Consider the following 22,807-nt stretch of genomic DNA (forward strand, 5'->3'; position numbering starts at 1 on the left):
CCTGTGCCAATATTGCATTGTCTTAATTGCTCCACTGCATTGTTCCCAGCTGGTGTTTTGGCCCCAGAGAGAAACGAGGGTGCCAAAAGAATCATGGCGTGTCCCTCTAGAAGCCGTATGCATCTCACAGGGGCCATTTTATCCTCCAAGAGCCCACTGAGCACAGGTGAAAGGACTGCTCACGCTCTACAAATGAGGCCACAGAGGTTCAGAGCTCACTGAGTAATTCGCCAGTCTCACAGGACGTCAAAGACAGAGCCACAGGGGGCTGGCCCCCGCACAGGGTCTCCCCAAGCATCGCCCCCCGAGAACCCCTGCCACGCGCAGCTTCACGGTCCCTGACCTCTGCCGCCACTGCCTCCCGGCGTTCTTGTGTTGAGGGAAAGCCGTCCCCCTCTGTGAGCCACCTCCCTTTTGTCTGCCGTTCTAGGTGTGATCAAACCTACACAGTACAAGCCTGTGCCGGACGAGGAGCCAAATTCAACAGACGTAGAGGAAACGCTGGAGCGGGTAAAGAACAACGACCCGAAACTTGAAGAGGTTAACCTCAACAACATCCGGGTAAAGTCCGTGTTATTTCACTTCACCTGTGGGGCGGGGAAAGCCAGGCCAGGCCCTGTGTCACCCAGACGCGGACGGCCCAGGCTTGGCTGTGCAGAGAGAACAGGGTCCTGCTCGGGCTCTGGGTGCTTCTGGACCAGGAATAGGGGCAAAACCTTTAAGAGGGGTGGACAGTGTAAACCAGCGCATCCCAGAGTCCTGGTTTCTATCGGAGGACTGACATCGGGCCCAGATGTTCACCCCGGGCCAACCCAGCTTCGACTCTGGAAACCTGCCATGTTATTCAAAACACTGAGAGCTTCTCCAAGATAAAATCGTGAGTCAGACACACATGGCTGCTCGGGGTCTCAAGGCTGGAAAAGCCCAGTGCCCACCAGGCTCGCGGGCGCGTGGGAGGGGCCCACCCCAGACCAGCGCTGCTGCTGTATCATGCACGTATTCAGCCTCATTCTGTGGCCCTGGAAGGGAGATGTTGGCCCAAATGTCCAAAGACATGTTCCAAGCCACTGGCCCATATCTCTCTGGATGTTTCCTGTGTGACCACCAAGGGCAGAGAGGGACAGATGGACAGGCAGTCCCACCCTGGACAGGCTGCAGGAGCAATTCAGAAGCAGGCCCAGCTGCCTGCCCACCTGCTCAGCCCAGAGGCCAGCGGGATTAGTTCCGGGAGGGTGTGGGGGTAAGACAAGAAGCGGGCCCCTCGCTCCCCAGCTCCTCTTTCCTCTCTTCTCTGCTTTCTTTTACGTGGCTGCCAGCCCCTGGGCACAATCAGATTGGAAACCTGTGCCTGCAGTGTTCTGCTCCCTGGTCTCCCAGGGATCTGCTCCCGAGGGGAGCTAAAGTGACGCTCTGAAATGAGAGAGCCGTGAAAACACAGCCAGCTTCTCTCTCGGGGCCTGCATTGTCTGCCGCATGCCCAGTGGAGGACACGGGCACAATTCAGCACCGTGCACGCTAGCAGTGCATACCGGCCTGGACTGGCCTGGGTGTGGAACCTGGCCACGGCCCTGCGCGTTCTCCCTGGGGCTTTAGGCAAGGGCTCAGCCCTCTCCAGGCCTCAGTTTCTCCTCAGCACATGATGCACTTGGACTAGATCGGTGGATTTCACCTGAGAAGATTAAAATATACATGCCAGTGCCCAGACCTGCCCCCAGAGATGCTGATTTTATGGGTCTGGGGCAGGCCAAGCATCAGCATTCTGTAAAAGTTCCCCAGGGTCCTCTGACGCGCAGTGGAGCAGAGACCCCCTGGGACAGATGTCTCTTAGAGGTCATCTAGTGCAACCCCCTACCTCAGTTTTTCAGAAACATGCCCAGAGAGGGGAAGAGATTTCCCCAGAGTAACAGGGCGAGTCATAAACGTTGCCAGTGGCTGGGGCGGAGGCCAAGCCCCCCATACACCTCTGCATCCTCTGCCTTGACTTTTTCCTTCTCCAGCCTCTGCGTGTACAAAGAGAGAGTTGCAGGTCCTATCTGAAATTGTCAGGGATTTTCTCAATCTGTTTACCAGAAAGTTCTCCCCAAATCTCAGCCGTTTGGGGCAGAGCTGGAAGCCTTTGCCCATTCAGCTTTTGGTCAGAGACTCGCAGGAATCAGGCTGCGTGTGTGAGACAGTTCCCCCCATCTGTCCGCCTAACCTGCCCCTGTCCCTGCCTGCTTTCTCTGCAGAATATCCCCATAGCCACCCTCAAGGCATATGCAGAAGCTCTGAAGGACAACTCGTACGTGAAGAAGTTCAGCATCGTGGGGACACGGAGCAATGACCCCGTGGCATTTGTATGTACCTTTCTGTTCCACTGCATTGAGAGTGGGGGACGTAGCAACAGAAATGTTGGTGCTTGTGGCCTCAGGACCGGCCATATCCCAGTGATGAACAAGGAGCCTTGAGTGGTGTAGTGAAGGCACTGGGCTAGGAGCCAGGAGAGGACGTGGACAGAAGGGCCCTCTGTACATTATCCTAGTGACTCTCCACCACCACCCTGATCCCAGGGGTGCAGTTCTCCGTACTTTTCAGTTAAAGAACCTGGGGTGCAGGGAGATCAGCCAGCTTGCTTTGTCCAAATTTGCACAGCAAGCAAGAGATGGAGCTGAGAATGAAATGCAAGTCACGTTGACCCTAAAGCTGGCTCTCTCTCCGCACAGCACGTCACATTTGGATAAGGACCTGCCCCTCCCTGGGCCTCTGTTTCTCTATATCTAAAATCATTGTCTTCATCAGTGGGTCCCGAAGAGCAATTTTATTTGTTTTTTACCCATGTCTTAAAGATATTGCTGATCAAATTACATTGTACTTATTATAAAGTAGCCATCATTTCTTTTTTTTTTCAAACATTCAGCATGTATTTACTAAGAGTCTGTCTGTGCCCAGCACTGAATTAGGTAACCAGATGGTAGCAATCAGTTTGTTGATATCCATAAAATAACTGGGGTTTTGATTGAGATTACATTGAATCTTGTAGATCAAGATGGGAAGAACTGACATCTTGACAATGGTGAGTCTTCTTATGCATGAACATGGACTATCTCTCCATTTGCTTAGTTCTTCTTTGATTTCGTTCATCGGAATTTGGTAGTTTTCCTCATATAGATCTTGTACATATTTTGTTAGCTTTATACCTAATAATTTCATTTTTGGGGTGCTAATGTCAATGATAGTGTTTTTAATTTCAAATTCCACTTGTTCATTGATGATATAAAGGAAGACAATTGACTTTCGAATATTAATTTTGTATCTTGCAATCTTGCCATAATCACTTATTAATTCCAGGAAGGTTTTTTGTAGATTCTTTTGAATTTTCCACATAGACGATTATGTCATCTGCAAACAAAGACAGTTTTATTTCTTCCCTTCTAATCTGTGTACCCTTATTTCCTTTTCTTATCTTATCACACTAGCTAGAAGTCCTGTCACGATGTTGAGGAGTGGTGAGGGGGGTGTCCTTGCCTGGTAGTTGATCTTGGTAATAAAGGTTTGAGTTTCTTTCCATTAAGTATGATGTTAACTGCAAGGTTTTTGTAGCTATTCTTTTTCCAGTTGAGGAAATTCTCCTCTGTTCTTAGTTTACTGAGAGTTTTCATCATGAGTGGATGTTGGATTTGTCAGATGCTTTTTCTGCATCTACATGTTTGATCATGTGATTTTTCTTTTTTAGTGTGTTGATGTGATGGATCACATTAATTGATTTCCAAGTGTTGAACCAGCCTTTCATACCCATGATAAATCCCACTTGGTCATGGTGTATAATTCTTTTTTACAGTGTTGGATTTAATTTGCTATTTTTTTGAGGATTTGTGCATCTATGTTCATGAAAGATTTTGGTCTGTAGTTTTCTTTTTTTGTAATGTCTTTGCCTGGTTTGGGTATTGGGATAAAGCTGGCCTCCTAGAATGAGTTAGGAATTTTCCTTCTGCTTCTATCCTATGAAGAGATTGTAGAGAATTGGTGTAATTTCCTCCTTACATGTTTTGTAGAATTCACCAGTGATCCCATCTGGGCCTGGGGCTTTCTGTTTTGGAAGGTCACTAATGGTTGATTCAATTTCTTCAATAGATAAAGGCCTATTCAGATTGTCTATTTCTTCTTATGTGAGCTTTGGCAAATCGTATCTCTCAAAAAATTGGTCCATTTCATCTAGGTTATCAAATTTGTTGGCATAGAGTTGTTCATAGTATTCCTTTACTATCCTTTTAATTTCCATGGGATCTGTAGTGATGTCCCCTCTTTCATTTCTGATATTAGTAACTTGTGCCCTCTCTCTTTTTTTTAGTTAGCCTGACTAGTGGCTTATTGATTTTATTGATCTTTTCAATGAACTAGCTTTTGATTTCATTGATTTTCTCTATTGATTTCCTATTGTCTATTTCATTGATTTCTGCTCTAATTGTTATTATGTATTTTCTTCTGCTCACTTTGAATTTAATTTGCTCTTCTTTTTCTAGTTTCCTACAATGAAATCTTAGCTTACTGATTTTAGATCTTTCTTCTTTTCTAATATATGCATTAAATGCTATAAATTTCCTTCTAAGCACTGCTTTTGCTGGATCCCACAAATTTTGATGTTATGTTTTCATTCTTCGTTTAGTCCAAAATACTTTTTAATTTCTCTTGAGATTTCTTCTTTGCCCCATATGTTATTTGGAAGTCTGTTGTTTAATCTCCATATATTTTGGGATTTATGCACACACTTATCATTCCATTACTGATTTCTAGTTTAAGTCCATTGTGATATGAGAGCAGGCATTGTATGATTTCTCTTCTTTTAAATTTGTTAAGGTGTGTTTCACGGCCCAGAATGTGGTCTATCTTGGTGACTGTTCCATGTGAACTTAAGAAGAATGTGTATTCTGCTGTTGTTGGATTAAATAATCTACAGATGTCAATTATATCCAGTTGATTGATGGTGCTATTGAGTTCACTTATGTCCTTACTGATTTTCAACCTGCTGGAGGGTGTTGAAGTTCCCAACTCTTGTAGTAGATTCACTTATTTCTCCTTGCAGTTCTGTCAGTTTTTGCCTGACATAGTTTGATGCTTTGTTGTTAGGCACATGCACATTAAGGATTGTTATATCTTCTTGGAGAATTGTGTATCATTCCATCTTTATCATTATGTAATGCCCTTCTTTATCCCTGATAACTTTTCTTGTTTTGAAGTCTATTTAGTAAAAACCAATTCATTTCTGGTTTTTTAAATAGGTAGGACAATTTCCTCTGATGTATTTTAAGTGATAGAAATAGTTCATAGTCTCTCATTGCTGCCAGTGGGGAACTTTTGGAACTCAGGAGATCACCAGTTGATCCTGAGTTTGCCCGTGGAGACATGGCTGGCAAAGCCAATGCCCTGTACACTGTTATATCATGAACCAGAAACCAAACACGTCCATGCTGGCACTCAGCTTAGCTCTGCAAATGTTTACAGGGCATTGACTCTGTGCCAGGCTAACAGCTGATGTCAGCCCATTCACACCAGTATACCCTTTGTCGAATACTGAAATGCTTCTGGGACGGTTGGTAAATAAGGCTGCCAGAGCTCTGTAAATGCCCCACTGCCTGCCCCAGCTCTTTTCCTGCCCCCCCCCATTCTGATTCAGCAAACAAAGTTGACACCTGGCACGGCTGTGCCTCCAGGACCTGCCCAGGCACCGGTGTGTCCACTTGGATTGGCCTGGTGCACTTGCCGACTGGTTGTTACATATTCTGTCAGACCAGGCCAGGCCTTTCCTGGGGAGCAAGAGGGATGCTGTGGAGAGGGCACACTGGGTCCCTCCCCTCAGGAGGGTCCCACCTATGCAGGGTCACGGAGAAGGCTGACGTGCCATCCTGGAGGTACACAAGTGGGGGAGCTGAGGAGGGAGTGACAATTTCAACAAGCAAGGCTTCCTGGGAGCAGAGCCTCGCAAAGGTTTCAGCAAGAAGGGAAGGGTGGCAGGAAGGGCGTTCCTGGCTCAAAGCCTCGTTTCAGACAACCAGGACCTCTGGATTACACCTCCGGGGCCCATCAGCTGCTGGTGTCTCCTTTCCTCCATGACGCATTGTTTCCATCAACTGCTAATCACCTCATTTCCTTCAGAGGCTCTGATTGTCATCTACACCCCTTGGCTGAATTCCTCCAAAACGTGCTGGGGGCCACCTGAGCTTGTCGCCTCCCCTTGCCCTGGCCCCTTCCCGGGGGAGCGGCGTCCCGGGCTTCCCTCTTTGCTCTCTTCTGCTCAGACAAAGAGAATGACGACTCCATGGAATTCCAGCGGGGAAACTGAAGAGACAAGTGGAGAGAGCATAGGGAGTTTGGGCTCTGCTAGTCACTCAGGGAACAGCGACAGGGACCTACTAGGTGCTGAGCACTAAGGGCACCATGGCATGAGTAAGGCGCATTTTCATCCCACCAAGAGCATCTAGTCTGATGGCAGAGACAACACCAGTATAGAAACAACTCTACACAGAGGAATACAAGTTCCACGAGGGAGGTTACGGATAAATTCAAGAGGGCAGGCCACAGCTAGCTGGGGATATCAGTAAAGGCCCTTGAGAATGGCCTTGAAGGACGGGCAGGGTTTGGACAAGTGAAGCAGACAGGAAAGGGCGTTCCAGGTGTTAGGGACAGGATGAGCAGAGGGCAAGCTGTGGGAGAGCCCCGGGCATGCACAGAAGCTGAGAGTACAGGAGCCATGAGAGCTGAGGTCGAGCAGGGAGGAGAGCCAGGGCCTAGAGGCTTTGGATGCCAGCCGAGAAGCATGGAATCTCCGGTTGGGGTTCGGGAGCCATGGCAGGTTGGAGGGGAGGAGAGACACAGAGTTGTGCCTGGTGAAGGAAGCTGCGGCAATTGTCTTGCCTGCTCCCTGGCTCAAGCAGCATGTGCACAGGGGCCTCCGGCTCCCGGCAAGGCTCCTTAGTGTTTTAGCTTTGACCAAGAGGGCCTCGCCTTGTTCAGGGTGACTCATGGGTGCCCCCACTTTTCTCCTGTGGTTCAAGGCCCTTGCTGAGATGCTCAAGGTGAACAAGGTGTTGAAGACGCTGAACGTGGAATCCAACTTCATTTCCGGAGCCGGGATCCTGCGCCTGGTGGAAGCTCTTCCGTACAACACTGCTCTGGTGGAGCTGAAAATCGATAACCAGGTGAGGGGCAGGGGCCTATTCGTGTCCTTCCCTTCGTGCCACTCGCCGTTCTGCACTTCCCCACGTGCGGCAGCACGGAGCGGGTGCTGCCGGACAGAGCAGGTGCTGCGGGTTATGTCAAAGCTCCAGAGCCCAGCTCTAAGGCACCTCGAAGACCATCCCGTGCACGCCTTCCGCCGTGCTCTCCTTCCTTCTTCATCATCCCCACCAAGTGCTCTTCCAGCTTCTACTTGTACACCCCTAGTGATGGGGAGCTCACTCCTTACCAAGATGACCCCTTCCATTCTTAGTGAGAATAGCCTTCCTTATAGCCCGTAGAAATCAGCTTCCTATAAGCCCTGTTTGTTGGGACACGTCTGGGGCACAGATCTTAGAAACTAGGCTAACTATCCCCATTTTCTTCACTCACCCTCCACCCCTCACTGGGCTTTTGAGTCTCTTTACCATCAAGGTGATTCCCTGGGAAAACTCTAGTTTGTCTTTATCCTTATGGGGTTATTGTTACTCTAGAACATCTGTGGCTCAGCCATTTATTTTCAGGGCAACTCATTCAGTTCTGACTTTCTAAGATGATGCTAATAAGGACATCCTGTGTGTAAAATATCTTGCGTGTTACACATGTTAAGGGTGTACTGTGGGCCAGGCTCAGTGCTGCGCACCTTACACACATCCTCTCTGACCTTCCCCACAGGCCTGCAGGATGTGGGTGTTGTCTGTCTCAGTTTACAGAAGGGGGAAGGGCTCAGCGAGGCTGAGACGTGCAGCTTTCTCAGGGTCACCATGTCAGCACTTTAGGAGGTCGCATTTGAATCCTGGCTTTTCTGACCCCCAAACCCACACTCCTTCTACACCACGTTGCTTCCGAGGTTAAAATGCCTTCTTCTTTCATGGTTTGTGGATTGGGAACTTGGTTTTTTTTCCTACATGAGAATTTTTGCTGAATGGTTATATAAATATGTGCAGGGGGAAAAGGCAGGAAATATAACAAAATTGTAAAACAGTGGTTATCTCTGGTTGAGATTATCTGCACCTTTTATCTTTATTGTAAAAGATTACAAACCTACAGAAAAGTGCATAAAACTTAAATGTGCAGCTTAACGCGTCACACCAGGCGTGAGGTCCCTGTCCAGGTCAAGAACTAAAGCATCACCAGCCTCCAGAAGACGTCAGCAGTCCCTTCCCAATCCCAACCCCTTCAAAGCTCTTCACAACGTGCTCCCTACTTACTTTCCTGCCTCTACGTCCCTGCTCTTAGTTTTCTCTCCTCCAGAGCCTCCCCCGCTGCGTCTGCTCCCTTCTCTGCCTGGAGAAAGCCTCCTCTTCCTCTGGATTCTGCTGAAGCTTCTCCCTCCCCAGTGGTGTTCTAGAACCAGCTGACTGTGCCCATCTCTTCCCAGCTCCCCTTCAGTGATGGAATCTTGGTACCTTGAAATCGCCCCTAGTGGCAGTACCTGCACTATGGAAATTGGCAAACACTACAAATCCAACCTTTTTTTTTTGAGAACCAGCATACGGCTGCCTTCTCCCATCAGCGTGCCATAGCTCCTCTAAGCCTCCCCTAGAGAGAGTTAGGTGCTCCCTCTCTTTGTTCTCCTAGCACCTTGGCTTCCCTGTGAGATTCTCAGAAGCAGGTGCTGAGTCTGAGTCATCTCCATATCCCAGTGCCCAGCTCATAACTTGGCCCTACAGTGTTGCTTGGTAAGCAGGGCTGCCCTGGATGGTTGTACATGTTGTTCACTGCACAATGAGGTGGTGGGGGCAAAATCTAACCCACATTTCACTCTACAAGCCTCGGTGTGGGGCTTTGTTCACCCAGAGAGGGTACTTTTTTTCTATTTCATATAAAGATGCCACATTAGCCTGCAGCAGCCCTGTCATGTGAATTTGCTGCATTGGACCCCTTGCATCTCTCACATGCCAGTGGCCTTGCTGCTGCATTACCCATTCCCAGCCCCTCCCAAAACCCCACCCTTTATGCCGTGTCCATTGGCCATTGCTGACCCTGCTTTATTGGAGGCAGAAGGGGCACAGCTAATGGAACAAAGGCAGACAGCAGGCTGGGCAGCAGCCCTAGGCGAGGCCCTGGGATTGGCTGGTCATGTGACTGCAAGCCTGGCCGGGCAGGGAGTGAGGCTCTACCCATAGTCAGCTGAAACCTGACTCCCGGGGCAGAATATTGGCCAAGGACGACCCAGAGCACTGGCCCCAGGTCATTGTGCTGGCAGCTGACAGGGAGCGAGCTGCCCGCTCCCCCTCACGGCCCCCCCGGAGCCCAGAGATGGAGCCAGTGCTGACTATCACCCTTGACCTTGCTGAACACCCTGGGGCCAGAACAATCACTTCCCTGAGCCTCAGGTTCCTGACTTGTAAAGTGGGGATAATAGGAATCTCTTCTTCCAAGGAGAGAGCAGACGTGAACCCTGAAGTTGTGAGCTTGTATGACCAACCCGAGGTCGGGGAGGGAACCCACGCTTTCCTCCAGGAGTTCATTCCCTGAGCCGGGACCGGGTATCTGTTGTCTCATTCAGTGCTCACAGAGACTCTGTCAGTGGGGGACACAACCCACCCCTCCCCCCGCCGCAGTGTGGCTGAGGAAACTGAGGCCCCTGCCCCAGCTCTCGCAGAGGGCAAGTGGCAGAAGAAGGCCCGAGCCCACACGCGGAGCCTGCCTGAGCTGCCCGTGGGCCTCGCTTGGCTTCTCCCAGCTCTCTCTGCCCTTGGGGTGAGGACAGAGCACGGGCCACCCCCTGCCCAGCCCAGGAGCCTCTTTTGGTTCGTTTCGGTGTCTGGCAAGTGCCGGCTGCAGCCACGGCCGTGCTGGGCGCTGTGTGTGAATGAGGCTCCAGCTCTGCCCTCCAGGAATTCCACACTGGATGGGAAGACAGACAAAGGTAGAAATGACCATTGAACAGGTGCTCCAGCAAGCCGCAGACAGCGACCATGAGATCCACTGAAGAGAGCTATCTCGGCTGGGAGCAGCCATCAGGGAGGGCTTCTTGGAGGTGGTGGAGCTTGAGATAAACCCATAGGCTGGACAGCGTCTCACAGGGTGAAGTGCAGGCCGAGGCATCCCAAGTACAGGCAACCATGTAAACAAAGAAGGAGAGGAGAAAGCCATGGAGCCCATCCAGACTGGACTAATGGTACCCCCAGGGGAAAGCCAGAGAGGGGAATTGGGAGGCCAAAGGGCTCCGAGTGGGCAGGCTGAGGGAAGGTGGGCTGTGGCTGTTGTTTGCACCAATCAGAGTTGTGCTCTGGGAAGATGGCTCCTGGCTGGCTGGGAGAGGATTGGTGGCGTGGAGAGGGCATCAGGGAGACCAGCGGGGGGCTATGACCCCAGGAGCAGGGGGCTGTGGGGATGCTCCTGCGTGCCTGGGGTGTGGGGACTGGACAGGGCCTGGCGGGGGCAGAGGGCAGGGCTGAGGCAGGGCTGGGGAGGGGGGCTGCCCGCCCAGGCTCAGGGGACAGCCACCTGCACCTCTCACAGTGCGTCCCCAAGGCTTGAGCACAGCCCACTCCCTCTCTTTGGGTGCCCAGCCCTGGGCTCTGGGGAAGGTGACAAAGAGGAGGTGGTGAGTGGCATCTGATTTATTCTTCGTTCTTGGTTAGTCAGCGAGGGCTTCAGAGGCCACAGCGCTCTCCTCAGCCCTCGCGCCTGGAACCTGTGTCAGTGGGCGTCTGTCCTCCTTGTTCCTTATACGGCCAAAGAAAGGGCCTTGAGGAGCTCTACCCGGCTTCACACAGAGCCTTGGAGCCTCGCAGGCTGGCTCTGGACACAAATTTGGTAACCAGGACTCGGGGCTGTTTGTTTACTCAATCAGTTTCTCTTTATCTCCAAGCAATGTTCTGTTGTCACCTGAAGTTGCCCCAGATGGCAGGGAAGGTGGGAGGGGGCAGGGGACCCTGACCGAGAGCTGAGGGTGCTGAGAAAACGTCCAGTCCCCCCGCCTTTCACAGGTGGGGAAACTGAGGGTCAGAGAAGAGATGGGACGCACCCGAGATCACAGATCAAGCGCCAGAGCTGGGTTGGAGCTGAGGCGTCCTGGCTTTCAGAGAGTTGCATTTATGGACGGATATAATGGATGCCCCCAGGGAGCAGGCGGACAGACGGGGTGCCTGCAGGCCCTGTCCATCCCAAGCAGGCCGTAGCCCAGTGTTGGTGCAAGGTCTGGTGGACACTGGCTGGATTTCTTCTGTTTCATTCCAGTATTTGACAGTGAGGATGTGCTTAATATTTTGAAGAGAAGCTAAAGGAAGTGAATTATGTTTTCTCATTTTTCCAGGTGGGATTATTTTCCTAGTGGACATTAGTTTAGAAAGAAAACAAAAGCTACTCTGGGGTAGGATCCCGAAGGCTTTCACGCAGGACGACACTCCCTTCATTTTAGATTACGCACTCACGGCAGCTGGCTAGCTTTTTTTTTCTTTTGCTGGGAAAGATTTGCCCTGAGCTAACGTCTGTTGCCAATCTACCTCTTTTTTTTTCCCCTCCCCAAAGCCCCAGCACATGCTTGTACGTTCTGGTTGTAGGTCCTTCTAGTTCTTGTACGTGAGCCGGCACCACCTCTTGGCTGCTGACAGACGGGTGGTGTGGTTCTGCGCCCAGGAAACGAACCCGGGCTGCCGCAGCGGAGCACACTGAAATTTACCACTGGGCCATCAGGGCTCGCTCCTAACTTTTTTTTTTAATCAGGCTGAACATGATTTTTGATTTTGCAAGATATCAGGAAAACACACTCTTGAAAACCAAGAGAGCAAGACTTTTGATCAATCATGCTCTCTGTTTTGTTCCTTATCCGTTTAGCTTCTAAGCAGCAGCTCTTGGTCCGTGCATAACGTTTGTGTCTGTAGCCCTGTCGCATATTGAAGTAATTCAGCCTGGAAATAGTCAGCTTCCGTGAGAGGGCAGGCATACGTCACTGTCGCTTCCACTAAAGGCCAATTGTGTACTTCCACTGACCTCGCTTCTCAGGGAAAAATGAGGTGAAGTCAGTGGACGTGAGAGAAAAAGACATGACGTAGATTAAGTCTCTTCCTGTGCTGATCAGAATGGATCAGAATAAGGATTTGTGACCACACCCACCTCACAGGTGTCAGGTCCCCTGGAGGCCGCCCCAGACAGGAGACAGACCAACTCAGGGACGGCCTGTCTTCAAGTCTCTGACCCTTGAAGTCAAACAAGGAATCCAGTCCCAGCCAAGCCCCAGCTCCACCGTGTTCCCACTGTGTAACGGGGGAAAGGCCCTTCATGGAGCCGGGCCTCAGTTTTCTCACCTCTAAAATGGCAATAAGACTCCTGCTCACCTGATAGGGTTGTGAGAGGGTTTGATGTGTTGATCCCTTAACCGGTACCTGGCATTGGTCTTCTCTCAACGGGGAGGTGACGTTTCAATTGCTTGGTGGTGGAAGGGTGAGGTGGGGAGGGCTGACCTCTGAGAGTCTAGCTCACACCGGGAACAGCTTTTTCCCTCCCTCCAATCCTCCCTTATGTTTCCTGTTATTGAAGTGCAACTTACAGGCAGTGAAGCAAATCCATCTTAAGGGGACAGCTCAATGGACTGACACACATCTATACACCTGGATCATCACCAAGATCAAGATCTAGAACATTTCCAGCACCCCAGCAGGCTCCCTCGTCCCCCTCCCAATAAATACCCTCCAAATGCGATCATATCCTGATTTCCATCACCATAGATGAGTCTTGCCTGTTCTTAAACTTCATATAAATGGCGTCACGTGCATCTGCTCTTTTGTGTCTGGCTTTTTTAGCTCAACATTGTGAGTGTATCAGTTACCTATAGCTGTGTGACAAATTACTCCCCAACACTTAGCAGCTTAAAACAACAATGAACATGTATTAGCTCCCAGTTTCTGAGAGTAAGGAGTCCGGGAGCAGTTTGGCTGTGTGGTTCTAGCCCAAGATCCCTGATGATACTGTGTCAAGGCGCAGTCTGAAGGGCTGACCAGGGCTGGAGGAACTGTTTCTGAGACGGCTCCCTCCATGGCTGTTGGCAAGAGGTCTCAGCCCCCTGCCATGTGGACCTCTCCATGGGGCTGCTTGAGTGTCCTTGCTATACGGCGGCTAACTTCTCCCAGAGCCAGTGACACAAGGCAGAGAAAGAAGAAAGCCACAAATGCTTTTTTTTTTTTTTTATAAAGATTTTTATTTTTTCCTTTTTCTCCCCAAAGCCCCCCGGTACATAGTTGTATATTCTTCGTGGTGGGTCTTTCTAGTTGTGGCATGTGAGACGCTGCCTCAGCGTGGTCTGATGAGCCGTGCCATGTCCGCGCCCAGGATTCGAACCAACGAAACACTGGGCCGCCTGCAGCGGAGCGCGCGAACTTAACCACTTGGCCACGGGGCCAGCCCCCACAAATGCTTTTTATGTCCTTTCTGCCATGTCTGTCTGTTAGACGTGAGTCACTACGCACAACCACATTCATGGGAGGGGAATTAGCGCTACCTTTTGAAGGGAGGAGTATCAAACAATTTGCAGACATATTTTAAAATCACCAGAGTGACAACCATCTATATTATTTTCTGTTGCTGCAGTTTAGCCAGAAAGACCTTTCTCACCAGCAGGGCTCCCCAAGGATGGAGCAGGCTGCCTGAGAGGGTGGTGCACTCCCACACTGAGGGGGGTGTGAGAGAACAGAATGATTTGGCAGCTGTGATATGGAGGGAGTTTTAATACCTGCCAGGGTTTGGGGCTCAAGTTGGACTAGAGAATTCCCAGGGCTCCTTTCTGTTGTTTTTCCAAGTATTCCCAGTTGTCCATATCTTCTGGATTATATAGAAAAGGCCACCATTGGCCCCATCAGAAGTACAAAGTGAGCTGCTTGATGCCCATGGTGCCTCTGGCCAGCATGGGGGTCTCAGAGCCGCCAGCTCCAGGTCACAGCTCGATTCCACCCGAGTCGTTAGTTGGCGGCTTCATTACATAGTGGATCTGATCATCTTCTCATCAGATTGATAATACGTGGTCACGGTCAAGGGGTGAGGACACAAGAGCTGTCATACACTGCTGAGGGGCACCTCAGCGTTTTTATCATTTGTGACAGCACAACGGTCATGATTTTAATTCAAAATGTGCCTGTCTTTCAACCCAGCAATTCTATCGCTCATGTCCAACCTGAAAGAACACGCCTCTGTCCCCTGCAGATCCCGGTGCCGCAGTGTTTGTAACCAGGAAAGATGGAAGCAAGCTAAATGTCCGTCTACACCAGGGCAGCCCTGTTATGGGAGCTGGTTCTCCAGGGACTGGTGGGGAAGACCTCCAGAAAATAGTAAATGAAAAGGCAAGGTGCACAACAATAAGTAGAGTATGAATCCATTTATAGAAAAAAGTCAAAAATAAGAAAAATCTATATATTTTTGTTACGTACTTCATAGAAAAAATCCATAGGAACAAACCCCATTGGCCATGGGCGTTACCTCTGTGGGAAGGGGGTAGGATTGGGGATAAATGAGATGAAGTTCTGCCTTCATTTTGCTCAATCTGCTTTAGTATTATTCTAATTTTTAACAATGTGATTATATTTATTCACAAGTGATTTATTTAATTCTCAAGCAGATCTGAAGAGGGCAAGAGTTCTCCCGTGACCCCGTCTCCCAGAGTCTGTTGTTGCCAGTCCTGGTCTCTCCCCACGGGGCTCCTAGTTGCCTTCACCCACTGGTGAGGTCGTCTCCTGATTTTTTATGCCATCCAAGCAAGCTATTCATAGACTCACGAACACAGGCCCCACAGGCCTTAAGGTCACGGAGCCCCAGCCTTCCCCATTCGTGGTGACATCTAGGAGACCCTCACAAGACACAGTCCGCCCTGTTTGCACGCCTCCAGGGGCGGGCTGTCTACCACCTCACCAGGCAGTCCCTCCATGTGCGACTCTGTCAGTGGTTAGGTCGCGATCCTCCACGCTGGGCCCAACTCCGTCCGCCCGGGAACTGCTCTCCACAGCCCTCCTCCTGCCCTCTGAGCTCTCCCCGAGGCAGCCGAGTGAGGCGAGAGCCAGCACAGACTCCAGAGCAGACGCCTGCAGCTGACCAGCTCAGTGATTTGGGGAAAAGTTCTTCATACTTCTGTTCTTCACTTCCTTGCCTGTAAGATGAAAGTTGTAATAACAGTACACATCACATTGGTTTCTGGGGAGGAGAAAATGAGCTCGCTTACGTAAACTGCTTATGACATTGCCTGGCACACAGTAATCACTAAATAATAAGTATTTGAAAACAAGTCAGAGACCAGAGTTTTAGTCCTGACTCTGTCCTCACGGCCTCGTCTCCCGTCTGTGAAGTGACTGAGGCCTTCTGGTCCCAGAGTCCCTAGAGAAAGGCAGGGCCTGAGCATGAGCAAGGATGAAGCAACTTAAGATGTATGCACTTTTTCTATTTTACTCTTTGATGTAAAAATAATGGTTTGGGTCCAAGATTAAGACACCAGGAAGCCTGGCCACAATTGTCTAATAGAACCCTGCATCCTCTCGCACACACCCGGACTCACCTGCATGTATCTCAGGACGCTGGACGGACGCTCGTGTGAGAATGTGGGCCTAGCGGGTCCTCTGAGGGTCTTCCGGCCCCAGGTCAGGGTCAAGCCTTGGCTGTGTCGTTAGTGGAGGGAGCACAGTCCAGCTTCCATCTCTACACGGGCTCAGGATTCATCTCTAAGATGGAGGAGCCAGCTTCTGCCTGCCTTGCCCCCTCCCAGGATGCAGGGAGGTTAAAAGGGGGCAGTTTGCCCTGGGGGGGCGTTGTACCCTGAGTGAGCAGCGTGAAGTGTCAGCTTTGCAGAAGCAGCCTCGCAGTCGTTGGCAGCCCCTCCGCTCAGAGGAGATAGGTGCTTTCTGATGCTGATCCGCCCTGAGTTCCAGCAGAGCTTTCCCAGCGAGTGACCTCAAGGAGAGGTCAAGCTTCCTGCTAAGAGGGGTGGATGGGGGACCTGCCAGATCCTTCTTGGGGCCTCACGTGGTCTCTGTACCGTCTGCCCAGCCAAGTCAGCCAGAGCCCAGGGCTGTGCTGAGTCCTCTGAGGACAGGCCTGAGCTCTTCCCAGCACTTTCAGGAGCCTAGCCAGATGGGCTGGTGGTGTGTCACCAGAGTCCCTCTGCCTGCCTCAGTGGGCATTCCCAGCCCTGTCTGAACTCAGATGAGCTCTGGTAAACTCAAGAGTACCTGGGAGGAGTTCACCAGCAGGAGTCCCACCTGCAGTTCCAGGCTTGTCCTTTTGGATGCTGGGTGCTGTCTTCCCACCCCTCCCGTGTTGCTGTGCACCAAACATGCTCCCGTTTCCTCCATTCAGTTCTTTCCTTGACTTTGACCGAGAGGCACTGGGTCTGATGTGCTATCCAAGGGCTCAACAGAGCTTTCTGCGATGACGGAAATGGTCTATAGCTGTGCTGACCAATGTGGTAGCCACTAGCCAGTGGCTGTTATACACTTGAAATGTGGCCCGTGCAACTGAGGAACTCAATTTTCAGTTTTATTTAATTTTAATTATTTAAAGTTTAAAAAACCCAAACAATTCAATTAAAAAATGGGCAGAGGATGAGTAGACATTTTTCCAAAGAAGACATACAGACGGCCAACAGGCACATGAAAAGATGCTCAGCATCACTAATCGTCGGGAAAATGCAGATCAGCCACAAGGAGATATCACTTCACACCTGTTAGAATGGCTGTTATCAAAAAGACGAGAAATAACAAGGATTGGTGAGGATGTGGAGAAAAGGGAACCCTCGTGCACAGTTGGTGGGAATGTAAATTGGTGCAGCCACCATGGAAAACAGTATGGACATTTCTCAAAAAATTAAAAATAGAAATACCAGATGATCCAGCAATTCCACTGCTAGGTAGTTATCTGAAGAAAACGAAAACACTAATTTGAAAAGATATCTGCACCCCTTTGTTCATTGCAACGTTATTTCCAACAGCCAAGACCTGGAAGCAACCTAAGTGTCCATCGATGGGTGAATGGATAAAGAAGATGTGGTGTATATATATAATTATTATTATATTATACAGCCATATTCAGGAATATTATTCAGCCATAAAAAAAGAATGAAATCTTGCCATTTGTGACAACGTGAATGGCCTTTGAGGGCATTATGCTAAGTGAAATAAGTCAGACAGAAAAAGATAAATACCGTATGATCTCACCTGTATGTGGAATCTGAAAAAAACAAAACAAAAAAACCCAAGCTTGTAAAGACAGAAAACAGATTGGTCGTTGCCAGAGGTGGGGGTGAGGGGTGGGTGAAATGAGCAAATGGGGTCAAAAGATACAAACTTTCAGTTATAAAATAAATAAGTCATGAGAATGTAAGGTACAGCATGGCGACTATAGTTAATAATACTGTATTGCAATTTGAAAGCTGCTAAGAGAGTAAATCTTAAAAGTCTTCATCACAAGAAAAACAATTTTTTTGCAACTCTGTATGGTGACGGATGTTAACCAGACTTACTGTGGTGATCATTTCACAATGTATACAAATATCGAATCATTGTGTTGTACACCTGAAATATAATGCTATATGTCAATTATACCTCAATTTAAAAATTTTTTAAGTTAAAGAGCCACATGTGTGTGGCTAGTGGCTGGTGCACTGAACAACCCAGGTCTATTGGAGAGACAGATATGGAGGCAGGTGACCCAATAAGGCAGATGGACCGAGCCAGGAGTAGAGAGGAACAGACAATGCGCCACTAGAGGGTGGAGAGGGGAAAGATCGTTTCCAGGTGTGGGGAATCAGGAAGGGTCTCAGTAAGGAGGGGGCATTTGCAATGGGTATTAAAGCATCAGGGGTGCATCAACCAGTGGGTACAGGAGGGTAGGGGCATTCCACGTGGAGGCAGGACACGTGAGCCTTTGGAAGGAGCTCTCCGCCTGCACCAGGTACCATGTTACCCCCGGGGTAAACAGATGAGTAAGGACCGAGAGAGGGAAGGAAGGAGAGGACTAAACGGTGCAGGGCCTGGAGGGCCAGGCTGGGGAAGAGGCAGGCTTATCCTGTGAGGTGGTTGAGGGAATGATCCGAGAGCCTCCAAGGTGGGCACAAGACACAGTAAGCTCTTCATATCCAGCGGCAGCTGTTGGCCGTGGGGGGCCGCGGAGGAGCGTGCGTTTCTGTTTTCGTCTTGATACATTCGGGAGTATTGCCATCTTAGTAATATTGTCTTCTCATCCATGAATACGGGATGTTTTTACTTTTATTAGGTCTTCTTTAATGGACAATGCTGTCTTGTAGGTTTCACTGTACAAGTCTTTACTTCCTTTATGAAATTTATTCCTAGGTATTTTTTGTGTTATTGTAAATGGAATTATTTTCTTAATTTCATTTTGGATTGTTTGTTACTAGTATATAGAAATACAGCTGAGTTTTGTATATTGACTTTTATACCTTGCAATCTTGCTGAAATCATTTATTAGCTCTAATAGTTTTTTGTGGATTCCTCAGGATTTTCTAGATTCAGTATTGTGTCATCTGCAAATAGCAATAGTTTTGCTTCCTCCTTTCCAATGAGGATGGCTTGCACTTCTTTGTCTTGCTTAGTTGTCCTGCGCTGGGCCTCCAGGACAATGCTGGTGACAACGAACATCCTTGTCTCGCTCCTGTTCTGAGGGGGGAAGTCTTTAACCGTTAAGAATGATGGGCGCTTGCTTTCTCTGTCTTTTCAAACCTCTTTGAGATTATGTCTATCTTTCATTAGCTTATGGCAACAGAAAACTCAAACAATACGATATAAAGAAGGAAACAAAGTTCCCAGGTCCCACCACCGCCGTACACTCCCAGGCCTTTTCAGTGCGGATATGTGTGTATGGAAAATGGAGGCAACTTTACATAAACACGACCTGCTTTGTAACTAGGCTTTTTCTCTACTCAGTCTCGTTTCATGGACGTCTTTCCAGGCCTGCAACCAAAGATCTGCATCATCGTTTCACAGCCACCTGTGTTGTATTGTGAGGCTGAACTGGCACTCTTTTGAGCAACTCCCTTTTGGTCAATGCTTAGGTTGTTTCCCTTTTTCTCACTATTATAAACGAGACTGAGAACATTCTCATCACATCCTTCCCAACACTGTCTGCTGTGGGTTTTCCTTTTCTTTTCATCTTTGTCAGGAGACTCACTGTAGGTTTTGGGATAGGAGCTGACATGATCCAAGTAGTTTTAGGAAGCTAAGTCTGGCATTCCCAACCTACTGTGTGACCTCGGGCACGTCCTTTGCCCTCTCTGGGCCTCAGTTTCTTCACTGGTGAATTGAAGAGTTAGTTTACATGACAGGTTATCCAGCCTGGCTGTACACTGGAATCACCTGGAGAGTTTTAAAACTGCAGACACCTGAGTCTCACTCCCAGCGAGTCTGATGTGATCAGTATGGGGTGTAGCCTGGGTGGTAGGATTTTTAAATCTCTTTGAGACTAGACGGATTGAAGGTCCTTCCTGTCCAGATATTCTAGGAAGGCTGCTGTGGGGCAGTGGAAAGATCTGTTCTTGGCATCCAGCAGCCCCGGGTTTGAATCCCAGCTCATTCCCTCCTGTCTGTGTGACCCTTCACCTTCTCCAAACTTGCATTTCCCTGCTCTGGGAGGAGGCGTTAAGATCCCGCCCACCACTCAGGGTTTCTGGGTGTACAGAGGTTTAGGTCCTGCACAACTGGAAGGAGTGGTGATTATTGTTCTTTTCTTGATCAAAGAGCCAGCCCCTGGGCAACAAAGTGGAAATGGAGATCGTGAGCATGTTGGAAAAAAACGCAACGCTTCTCAAATTCGGCTACCACTTCACCCAGCAGGGGCCCCGGCTGCGGGCGTCCAACGCAATGATGAACAACAACGACCTTGGTGAGTGCGAACGGGCTCCCTCCCACCTGCCTGCCATCCTTCCCACCTGTCCTGGGGTGGCAGGGAAAATTCCACCAGGCCTGCTCCACAGGAGTGCTCTTCGAGCCGACTCCTGATTCGCACAGGGACCACATTTCCTTGTTGCCTGTGTTGGCCCCGCATCTCCTCCCCAGGGTGTGAGCGCCCTGTCTGCGGGAGCTGAGGCTGAGCCCACTCCCCCACCCACAGCAAAGCTCAGCTCAGCACAGGGCCGCCCGGAGCACGCCTTCAGTGGGTTAGCTGAGTGAAATGAGATGTGGCGGGGCACAGCTCACCCCGGCTCTGTCCTTTTCTGAAGCCCCTCCTCTGAACTCTGAGTCCTCTCCAGATCACAGGCTGACTCTAGCCACAGATCCCAAAGCCACCAACCAGCGCTAGGACCCAAACCCCAAGTCTGGGAGACTCCATATGGCTTTTAAGGTAAAAGTTGAAAATACCAACTTCACAGTGAAGTGAAACAGGTCACATTAATTTAATCTCAGTTAAAGGTGTAGTTTATGTTTTTCTAGAAAGAAAATGAAAGAAAATGTCACGATCTTTCTTATGAGCATATGCCGAATAGGTACACAGTTCAGGTGAATGAAACGTGACATCAGTCATAGACTGACTTCCAGGCACCAATGGTTCTGAGGCTCTAGGTGCGGTTACTGATTATGCATATTCCTGCTGGCTGCTAAAAGAACTTGATAGAGTGTCCAAAAAGGAGTATGTCTGATAAGGCTATAGGAAAATAGGACAAAAACAAGAAAAGGAGTAGGTCTATGGTAACATAATTGATCATTATATTTAGCCATGAATTTCCTAGAACAAAGGCAGGAGGAAGACAAATCAAGTTACATTATTCTCATACAGAAGAGAAGGAAGTATAATGAGTTTAAAAAAAAAAAAAAGCTGCTTTCTGAGATTGAATTTTGAAATAACTGTTTTCTAAAGGACAATGTCTTCAGTGAGTTTCTCATCAAATTCAAACCTGTTCTACACGGGGTTTTTTGTTTGTTTGCTTCTAACACTGAATAAAATGCAAAGAGCTTAATACTAAAGTCCATCTCAAAGTGCAGGTGTGTCCCTGTCTAGCTGATAGATGAGAGGCCTGGTTACTACACGGAAGGCCTGGATGAATGGAGATGAGTGTGTGGTGTGCATGCACAAGGTAGATATACACGGAACCTGTGCGTAGGTAACCATGGAGCCATACGCACACACGCATGCACACACACACACACACACACACACACACACACACTCTCTAGATTGAGTTACTCAATTCAACCAACATTTGTCAAAGGCCTGTGTTGCAGATATAGATGTCTGCTCTTAGGGATATCATAGCCCAGAGGCTGTTCATTCATTGCTCTCTCCAGATGCTGCTTTTTTCTAGAGCCGCAGGTCTAGAAAAGTCCATAAAACAAACAAACAAAAACACGCCCGGTGTCCTGGTTTATCTGAAGCGCCCTTATTTGAAATAAAATAAGAGCAAACCCAAGTAACTAAGAATCCTAATTATGATGGCGTGACAGAGGTGATTCTGCACTGAAGGCCAGCAACCGAAGCTCTGCTGGTCCAGCTGCGATCTGGCCTCAGCACCAGCACTTACGAGCCTTGAGTTCCGCTCTGCTATGCAGCAGCCTCACAGTTTCTTCTCCCAGCTTAGACTAAGCTTCTATGTGCCCCTTAGCGCCTATCTCAGAGCTAACCCAGCTTTTGCCTTCCATTGGCGAGATGGTCTGGAGGTCTTTTTCCTGGGAACAGAGGTTCCAGATGACCAGAGGTCAGGGGTGCTACAGGGAGGGACACTGGAATCAGCTGGAGGTTGGAGAAAATGGCCCTTGAGGACTCTCCCAGTCCTGAGAGCCTGCGATTCCCAAATCCAGGGCTGACTCCTATCACCAAGACCTGCTGAGGTTATGGCAGGCCCTGAGAAGCCCGAGCTGGAAGGAACCTCAGGCCCATCCCTCCAGTCCCCGTACGGAGAAGCTGAAGCCCGGGCTGCCCTTTGAGGCAGCGGCTGTGACAAGTCACTCCAGTTGTTAGTCACAGCATGCACTTCTGAAGCAACTTTCACATGCCCAGCACTGTGCTAGGTGACAAAAAGGGTAGCAGAAAGGATAATTCCCTGACTCAAGAACCTTTACAACCTTTTAAGGGAAGAAAGACTTAAAGACATGCCGAAAAATTCAAGAATGCCTACCGACGTATCAGAACAGAGGAAGTGATCTGTGAGGACAGAGGCCTTTAAGCAAAGCATCCTGGCTGGAGTGGGCCTTCAGCCAGCCTTGGAAGGAAGAGCAAGGTTGTGGGGGATGTCAGGAGGTTGGGGTCCTAGCACAGGCAAAGGCAGGGCGGTAGGAGTCAGGAGGCAGGATATGTGAGACAGAAAGATCTAAAAGGACTGAGGAACTGTCATAGGGGGTTAGACCTAGAAGGAAAAATAGGAGCTCTCAGAGAAGGGAGGGAAGGGCATGCCACGCAGAGGGAACAGCAGGAGCAAAGGCAGGACAATCAACAGGTATATGGGGTGTTCACAAGACTGGGGCTGGGTACATGTGGGGAAGCTGTGAGCCAAAGGCCTTTAACACCAAGCTTAGGAGTTTGGTGATGAGAGCAGGTGGGAAATGGGACCATGACAGTTTCCTGCACAAGGATGACAGGAAATGAAAATGGGCCTCTGGGTTACCCAGGGGACTGTGTGCAGCTGCTCCCTTGGGGCATCCCACAGAAGGAATTAGAGCAGAATTGTCTAAGTGATTATACACAACATTCA

At 49.3% G+C, this 22,807-nt stretch overlaps 1 protein-coding gene and 1 long non-coding RNA gene across 10 annotated transcripts in view; one reads left to right on the top strand and one right to left on the bottom strand.

The window, feature by feature from the left end:
• Window positions 1–22,807, top strand: part of TMOD1 (tropomodulin 1) — an 83,040-nt gene that overhangs the window by 55,824 nt on the left and 4,409 nt on the right. For 3 of the 9 annotated variants that reach the window (XM_070250887.1, XM_070250893.1, XM_070250889.1), the window contains 5 exons: window positions 431–561; window positions 2,229–2,336; window positions 3,020–3,052; window positions 7,029–7,172; window positions 19,863–20,007. In XM_070250887.1, the coding sequence (XP_070106988.1) occupies window positions 431–561; window positions 2,229–2,336; window positions 3,020–3,052; window positions 7,029–7,172; window positions 19,863–20,007 (561 nt within the window). Of the gene's footprint in view, window positions 1–430; window positions 562–2,228; window positions 2,337–3,019; window positions 3,053–7,028; window positions 7,173–12,678; window positions 12,918–19,862; window positions 20,008–22,807 lie in introns of those variants that run through there. The other 6 variants (XM_070250888.1, XM_023629710.2, XM_070250891.1 and 3 more) reach the window with 3 other exon arrangements.
• Window positions 14,492–16,846, bottom strand: LOC111770686 (uncharacterized). Its single transcript, XR_002804067.2, has 2 exons — window positions 15,674–16,846; window positions 14,492–15,271 (listed from the first exon to the last, which is right to left on the bottom strand). It is a non-coding gene; the product is annotated as an uncharacterized lncRNA (long non-coding RNA).

Source organism: Equus caballus, chromosome 25 (assembly GCF_041296265.1).
Source record: "Equus caballus isolate H_3958 breed thoroughbred chromosome 25, TB-T2T, whole genome shotgun sequence".
Lineage (NCBI taxonomy): Eukaryota > Metazoa > Chordata > Mammalia > Perissodactyla > Equidae > Equus > Equus caballus.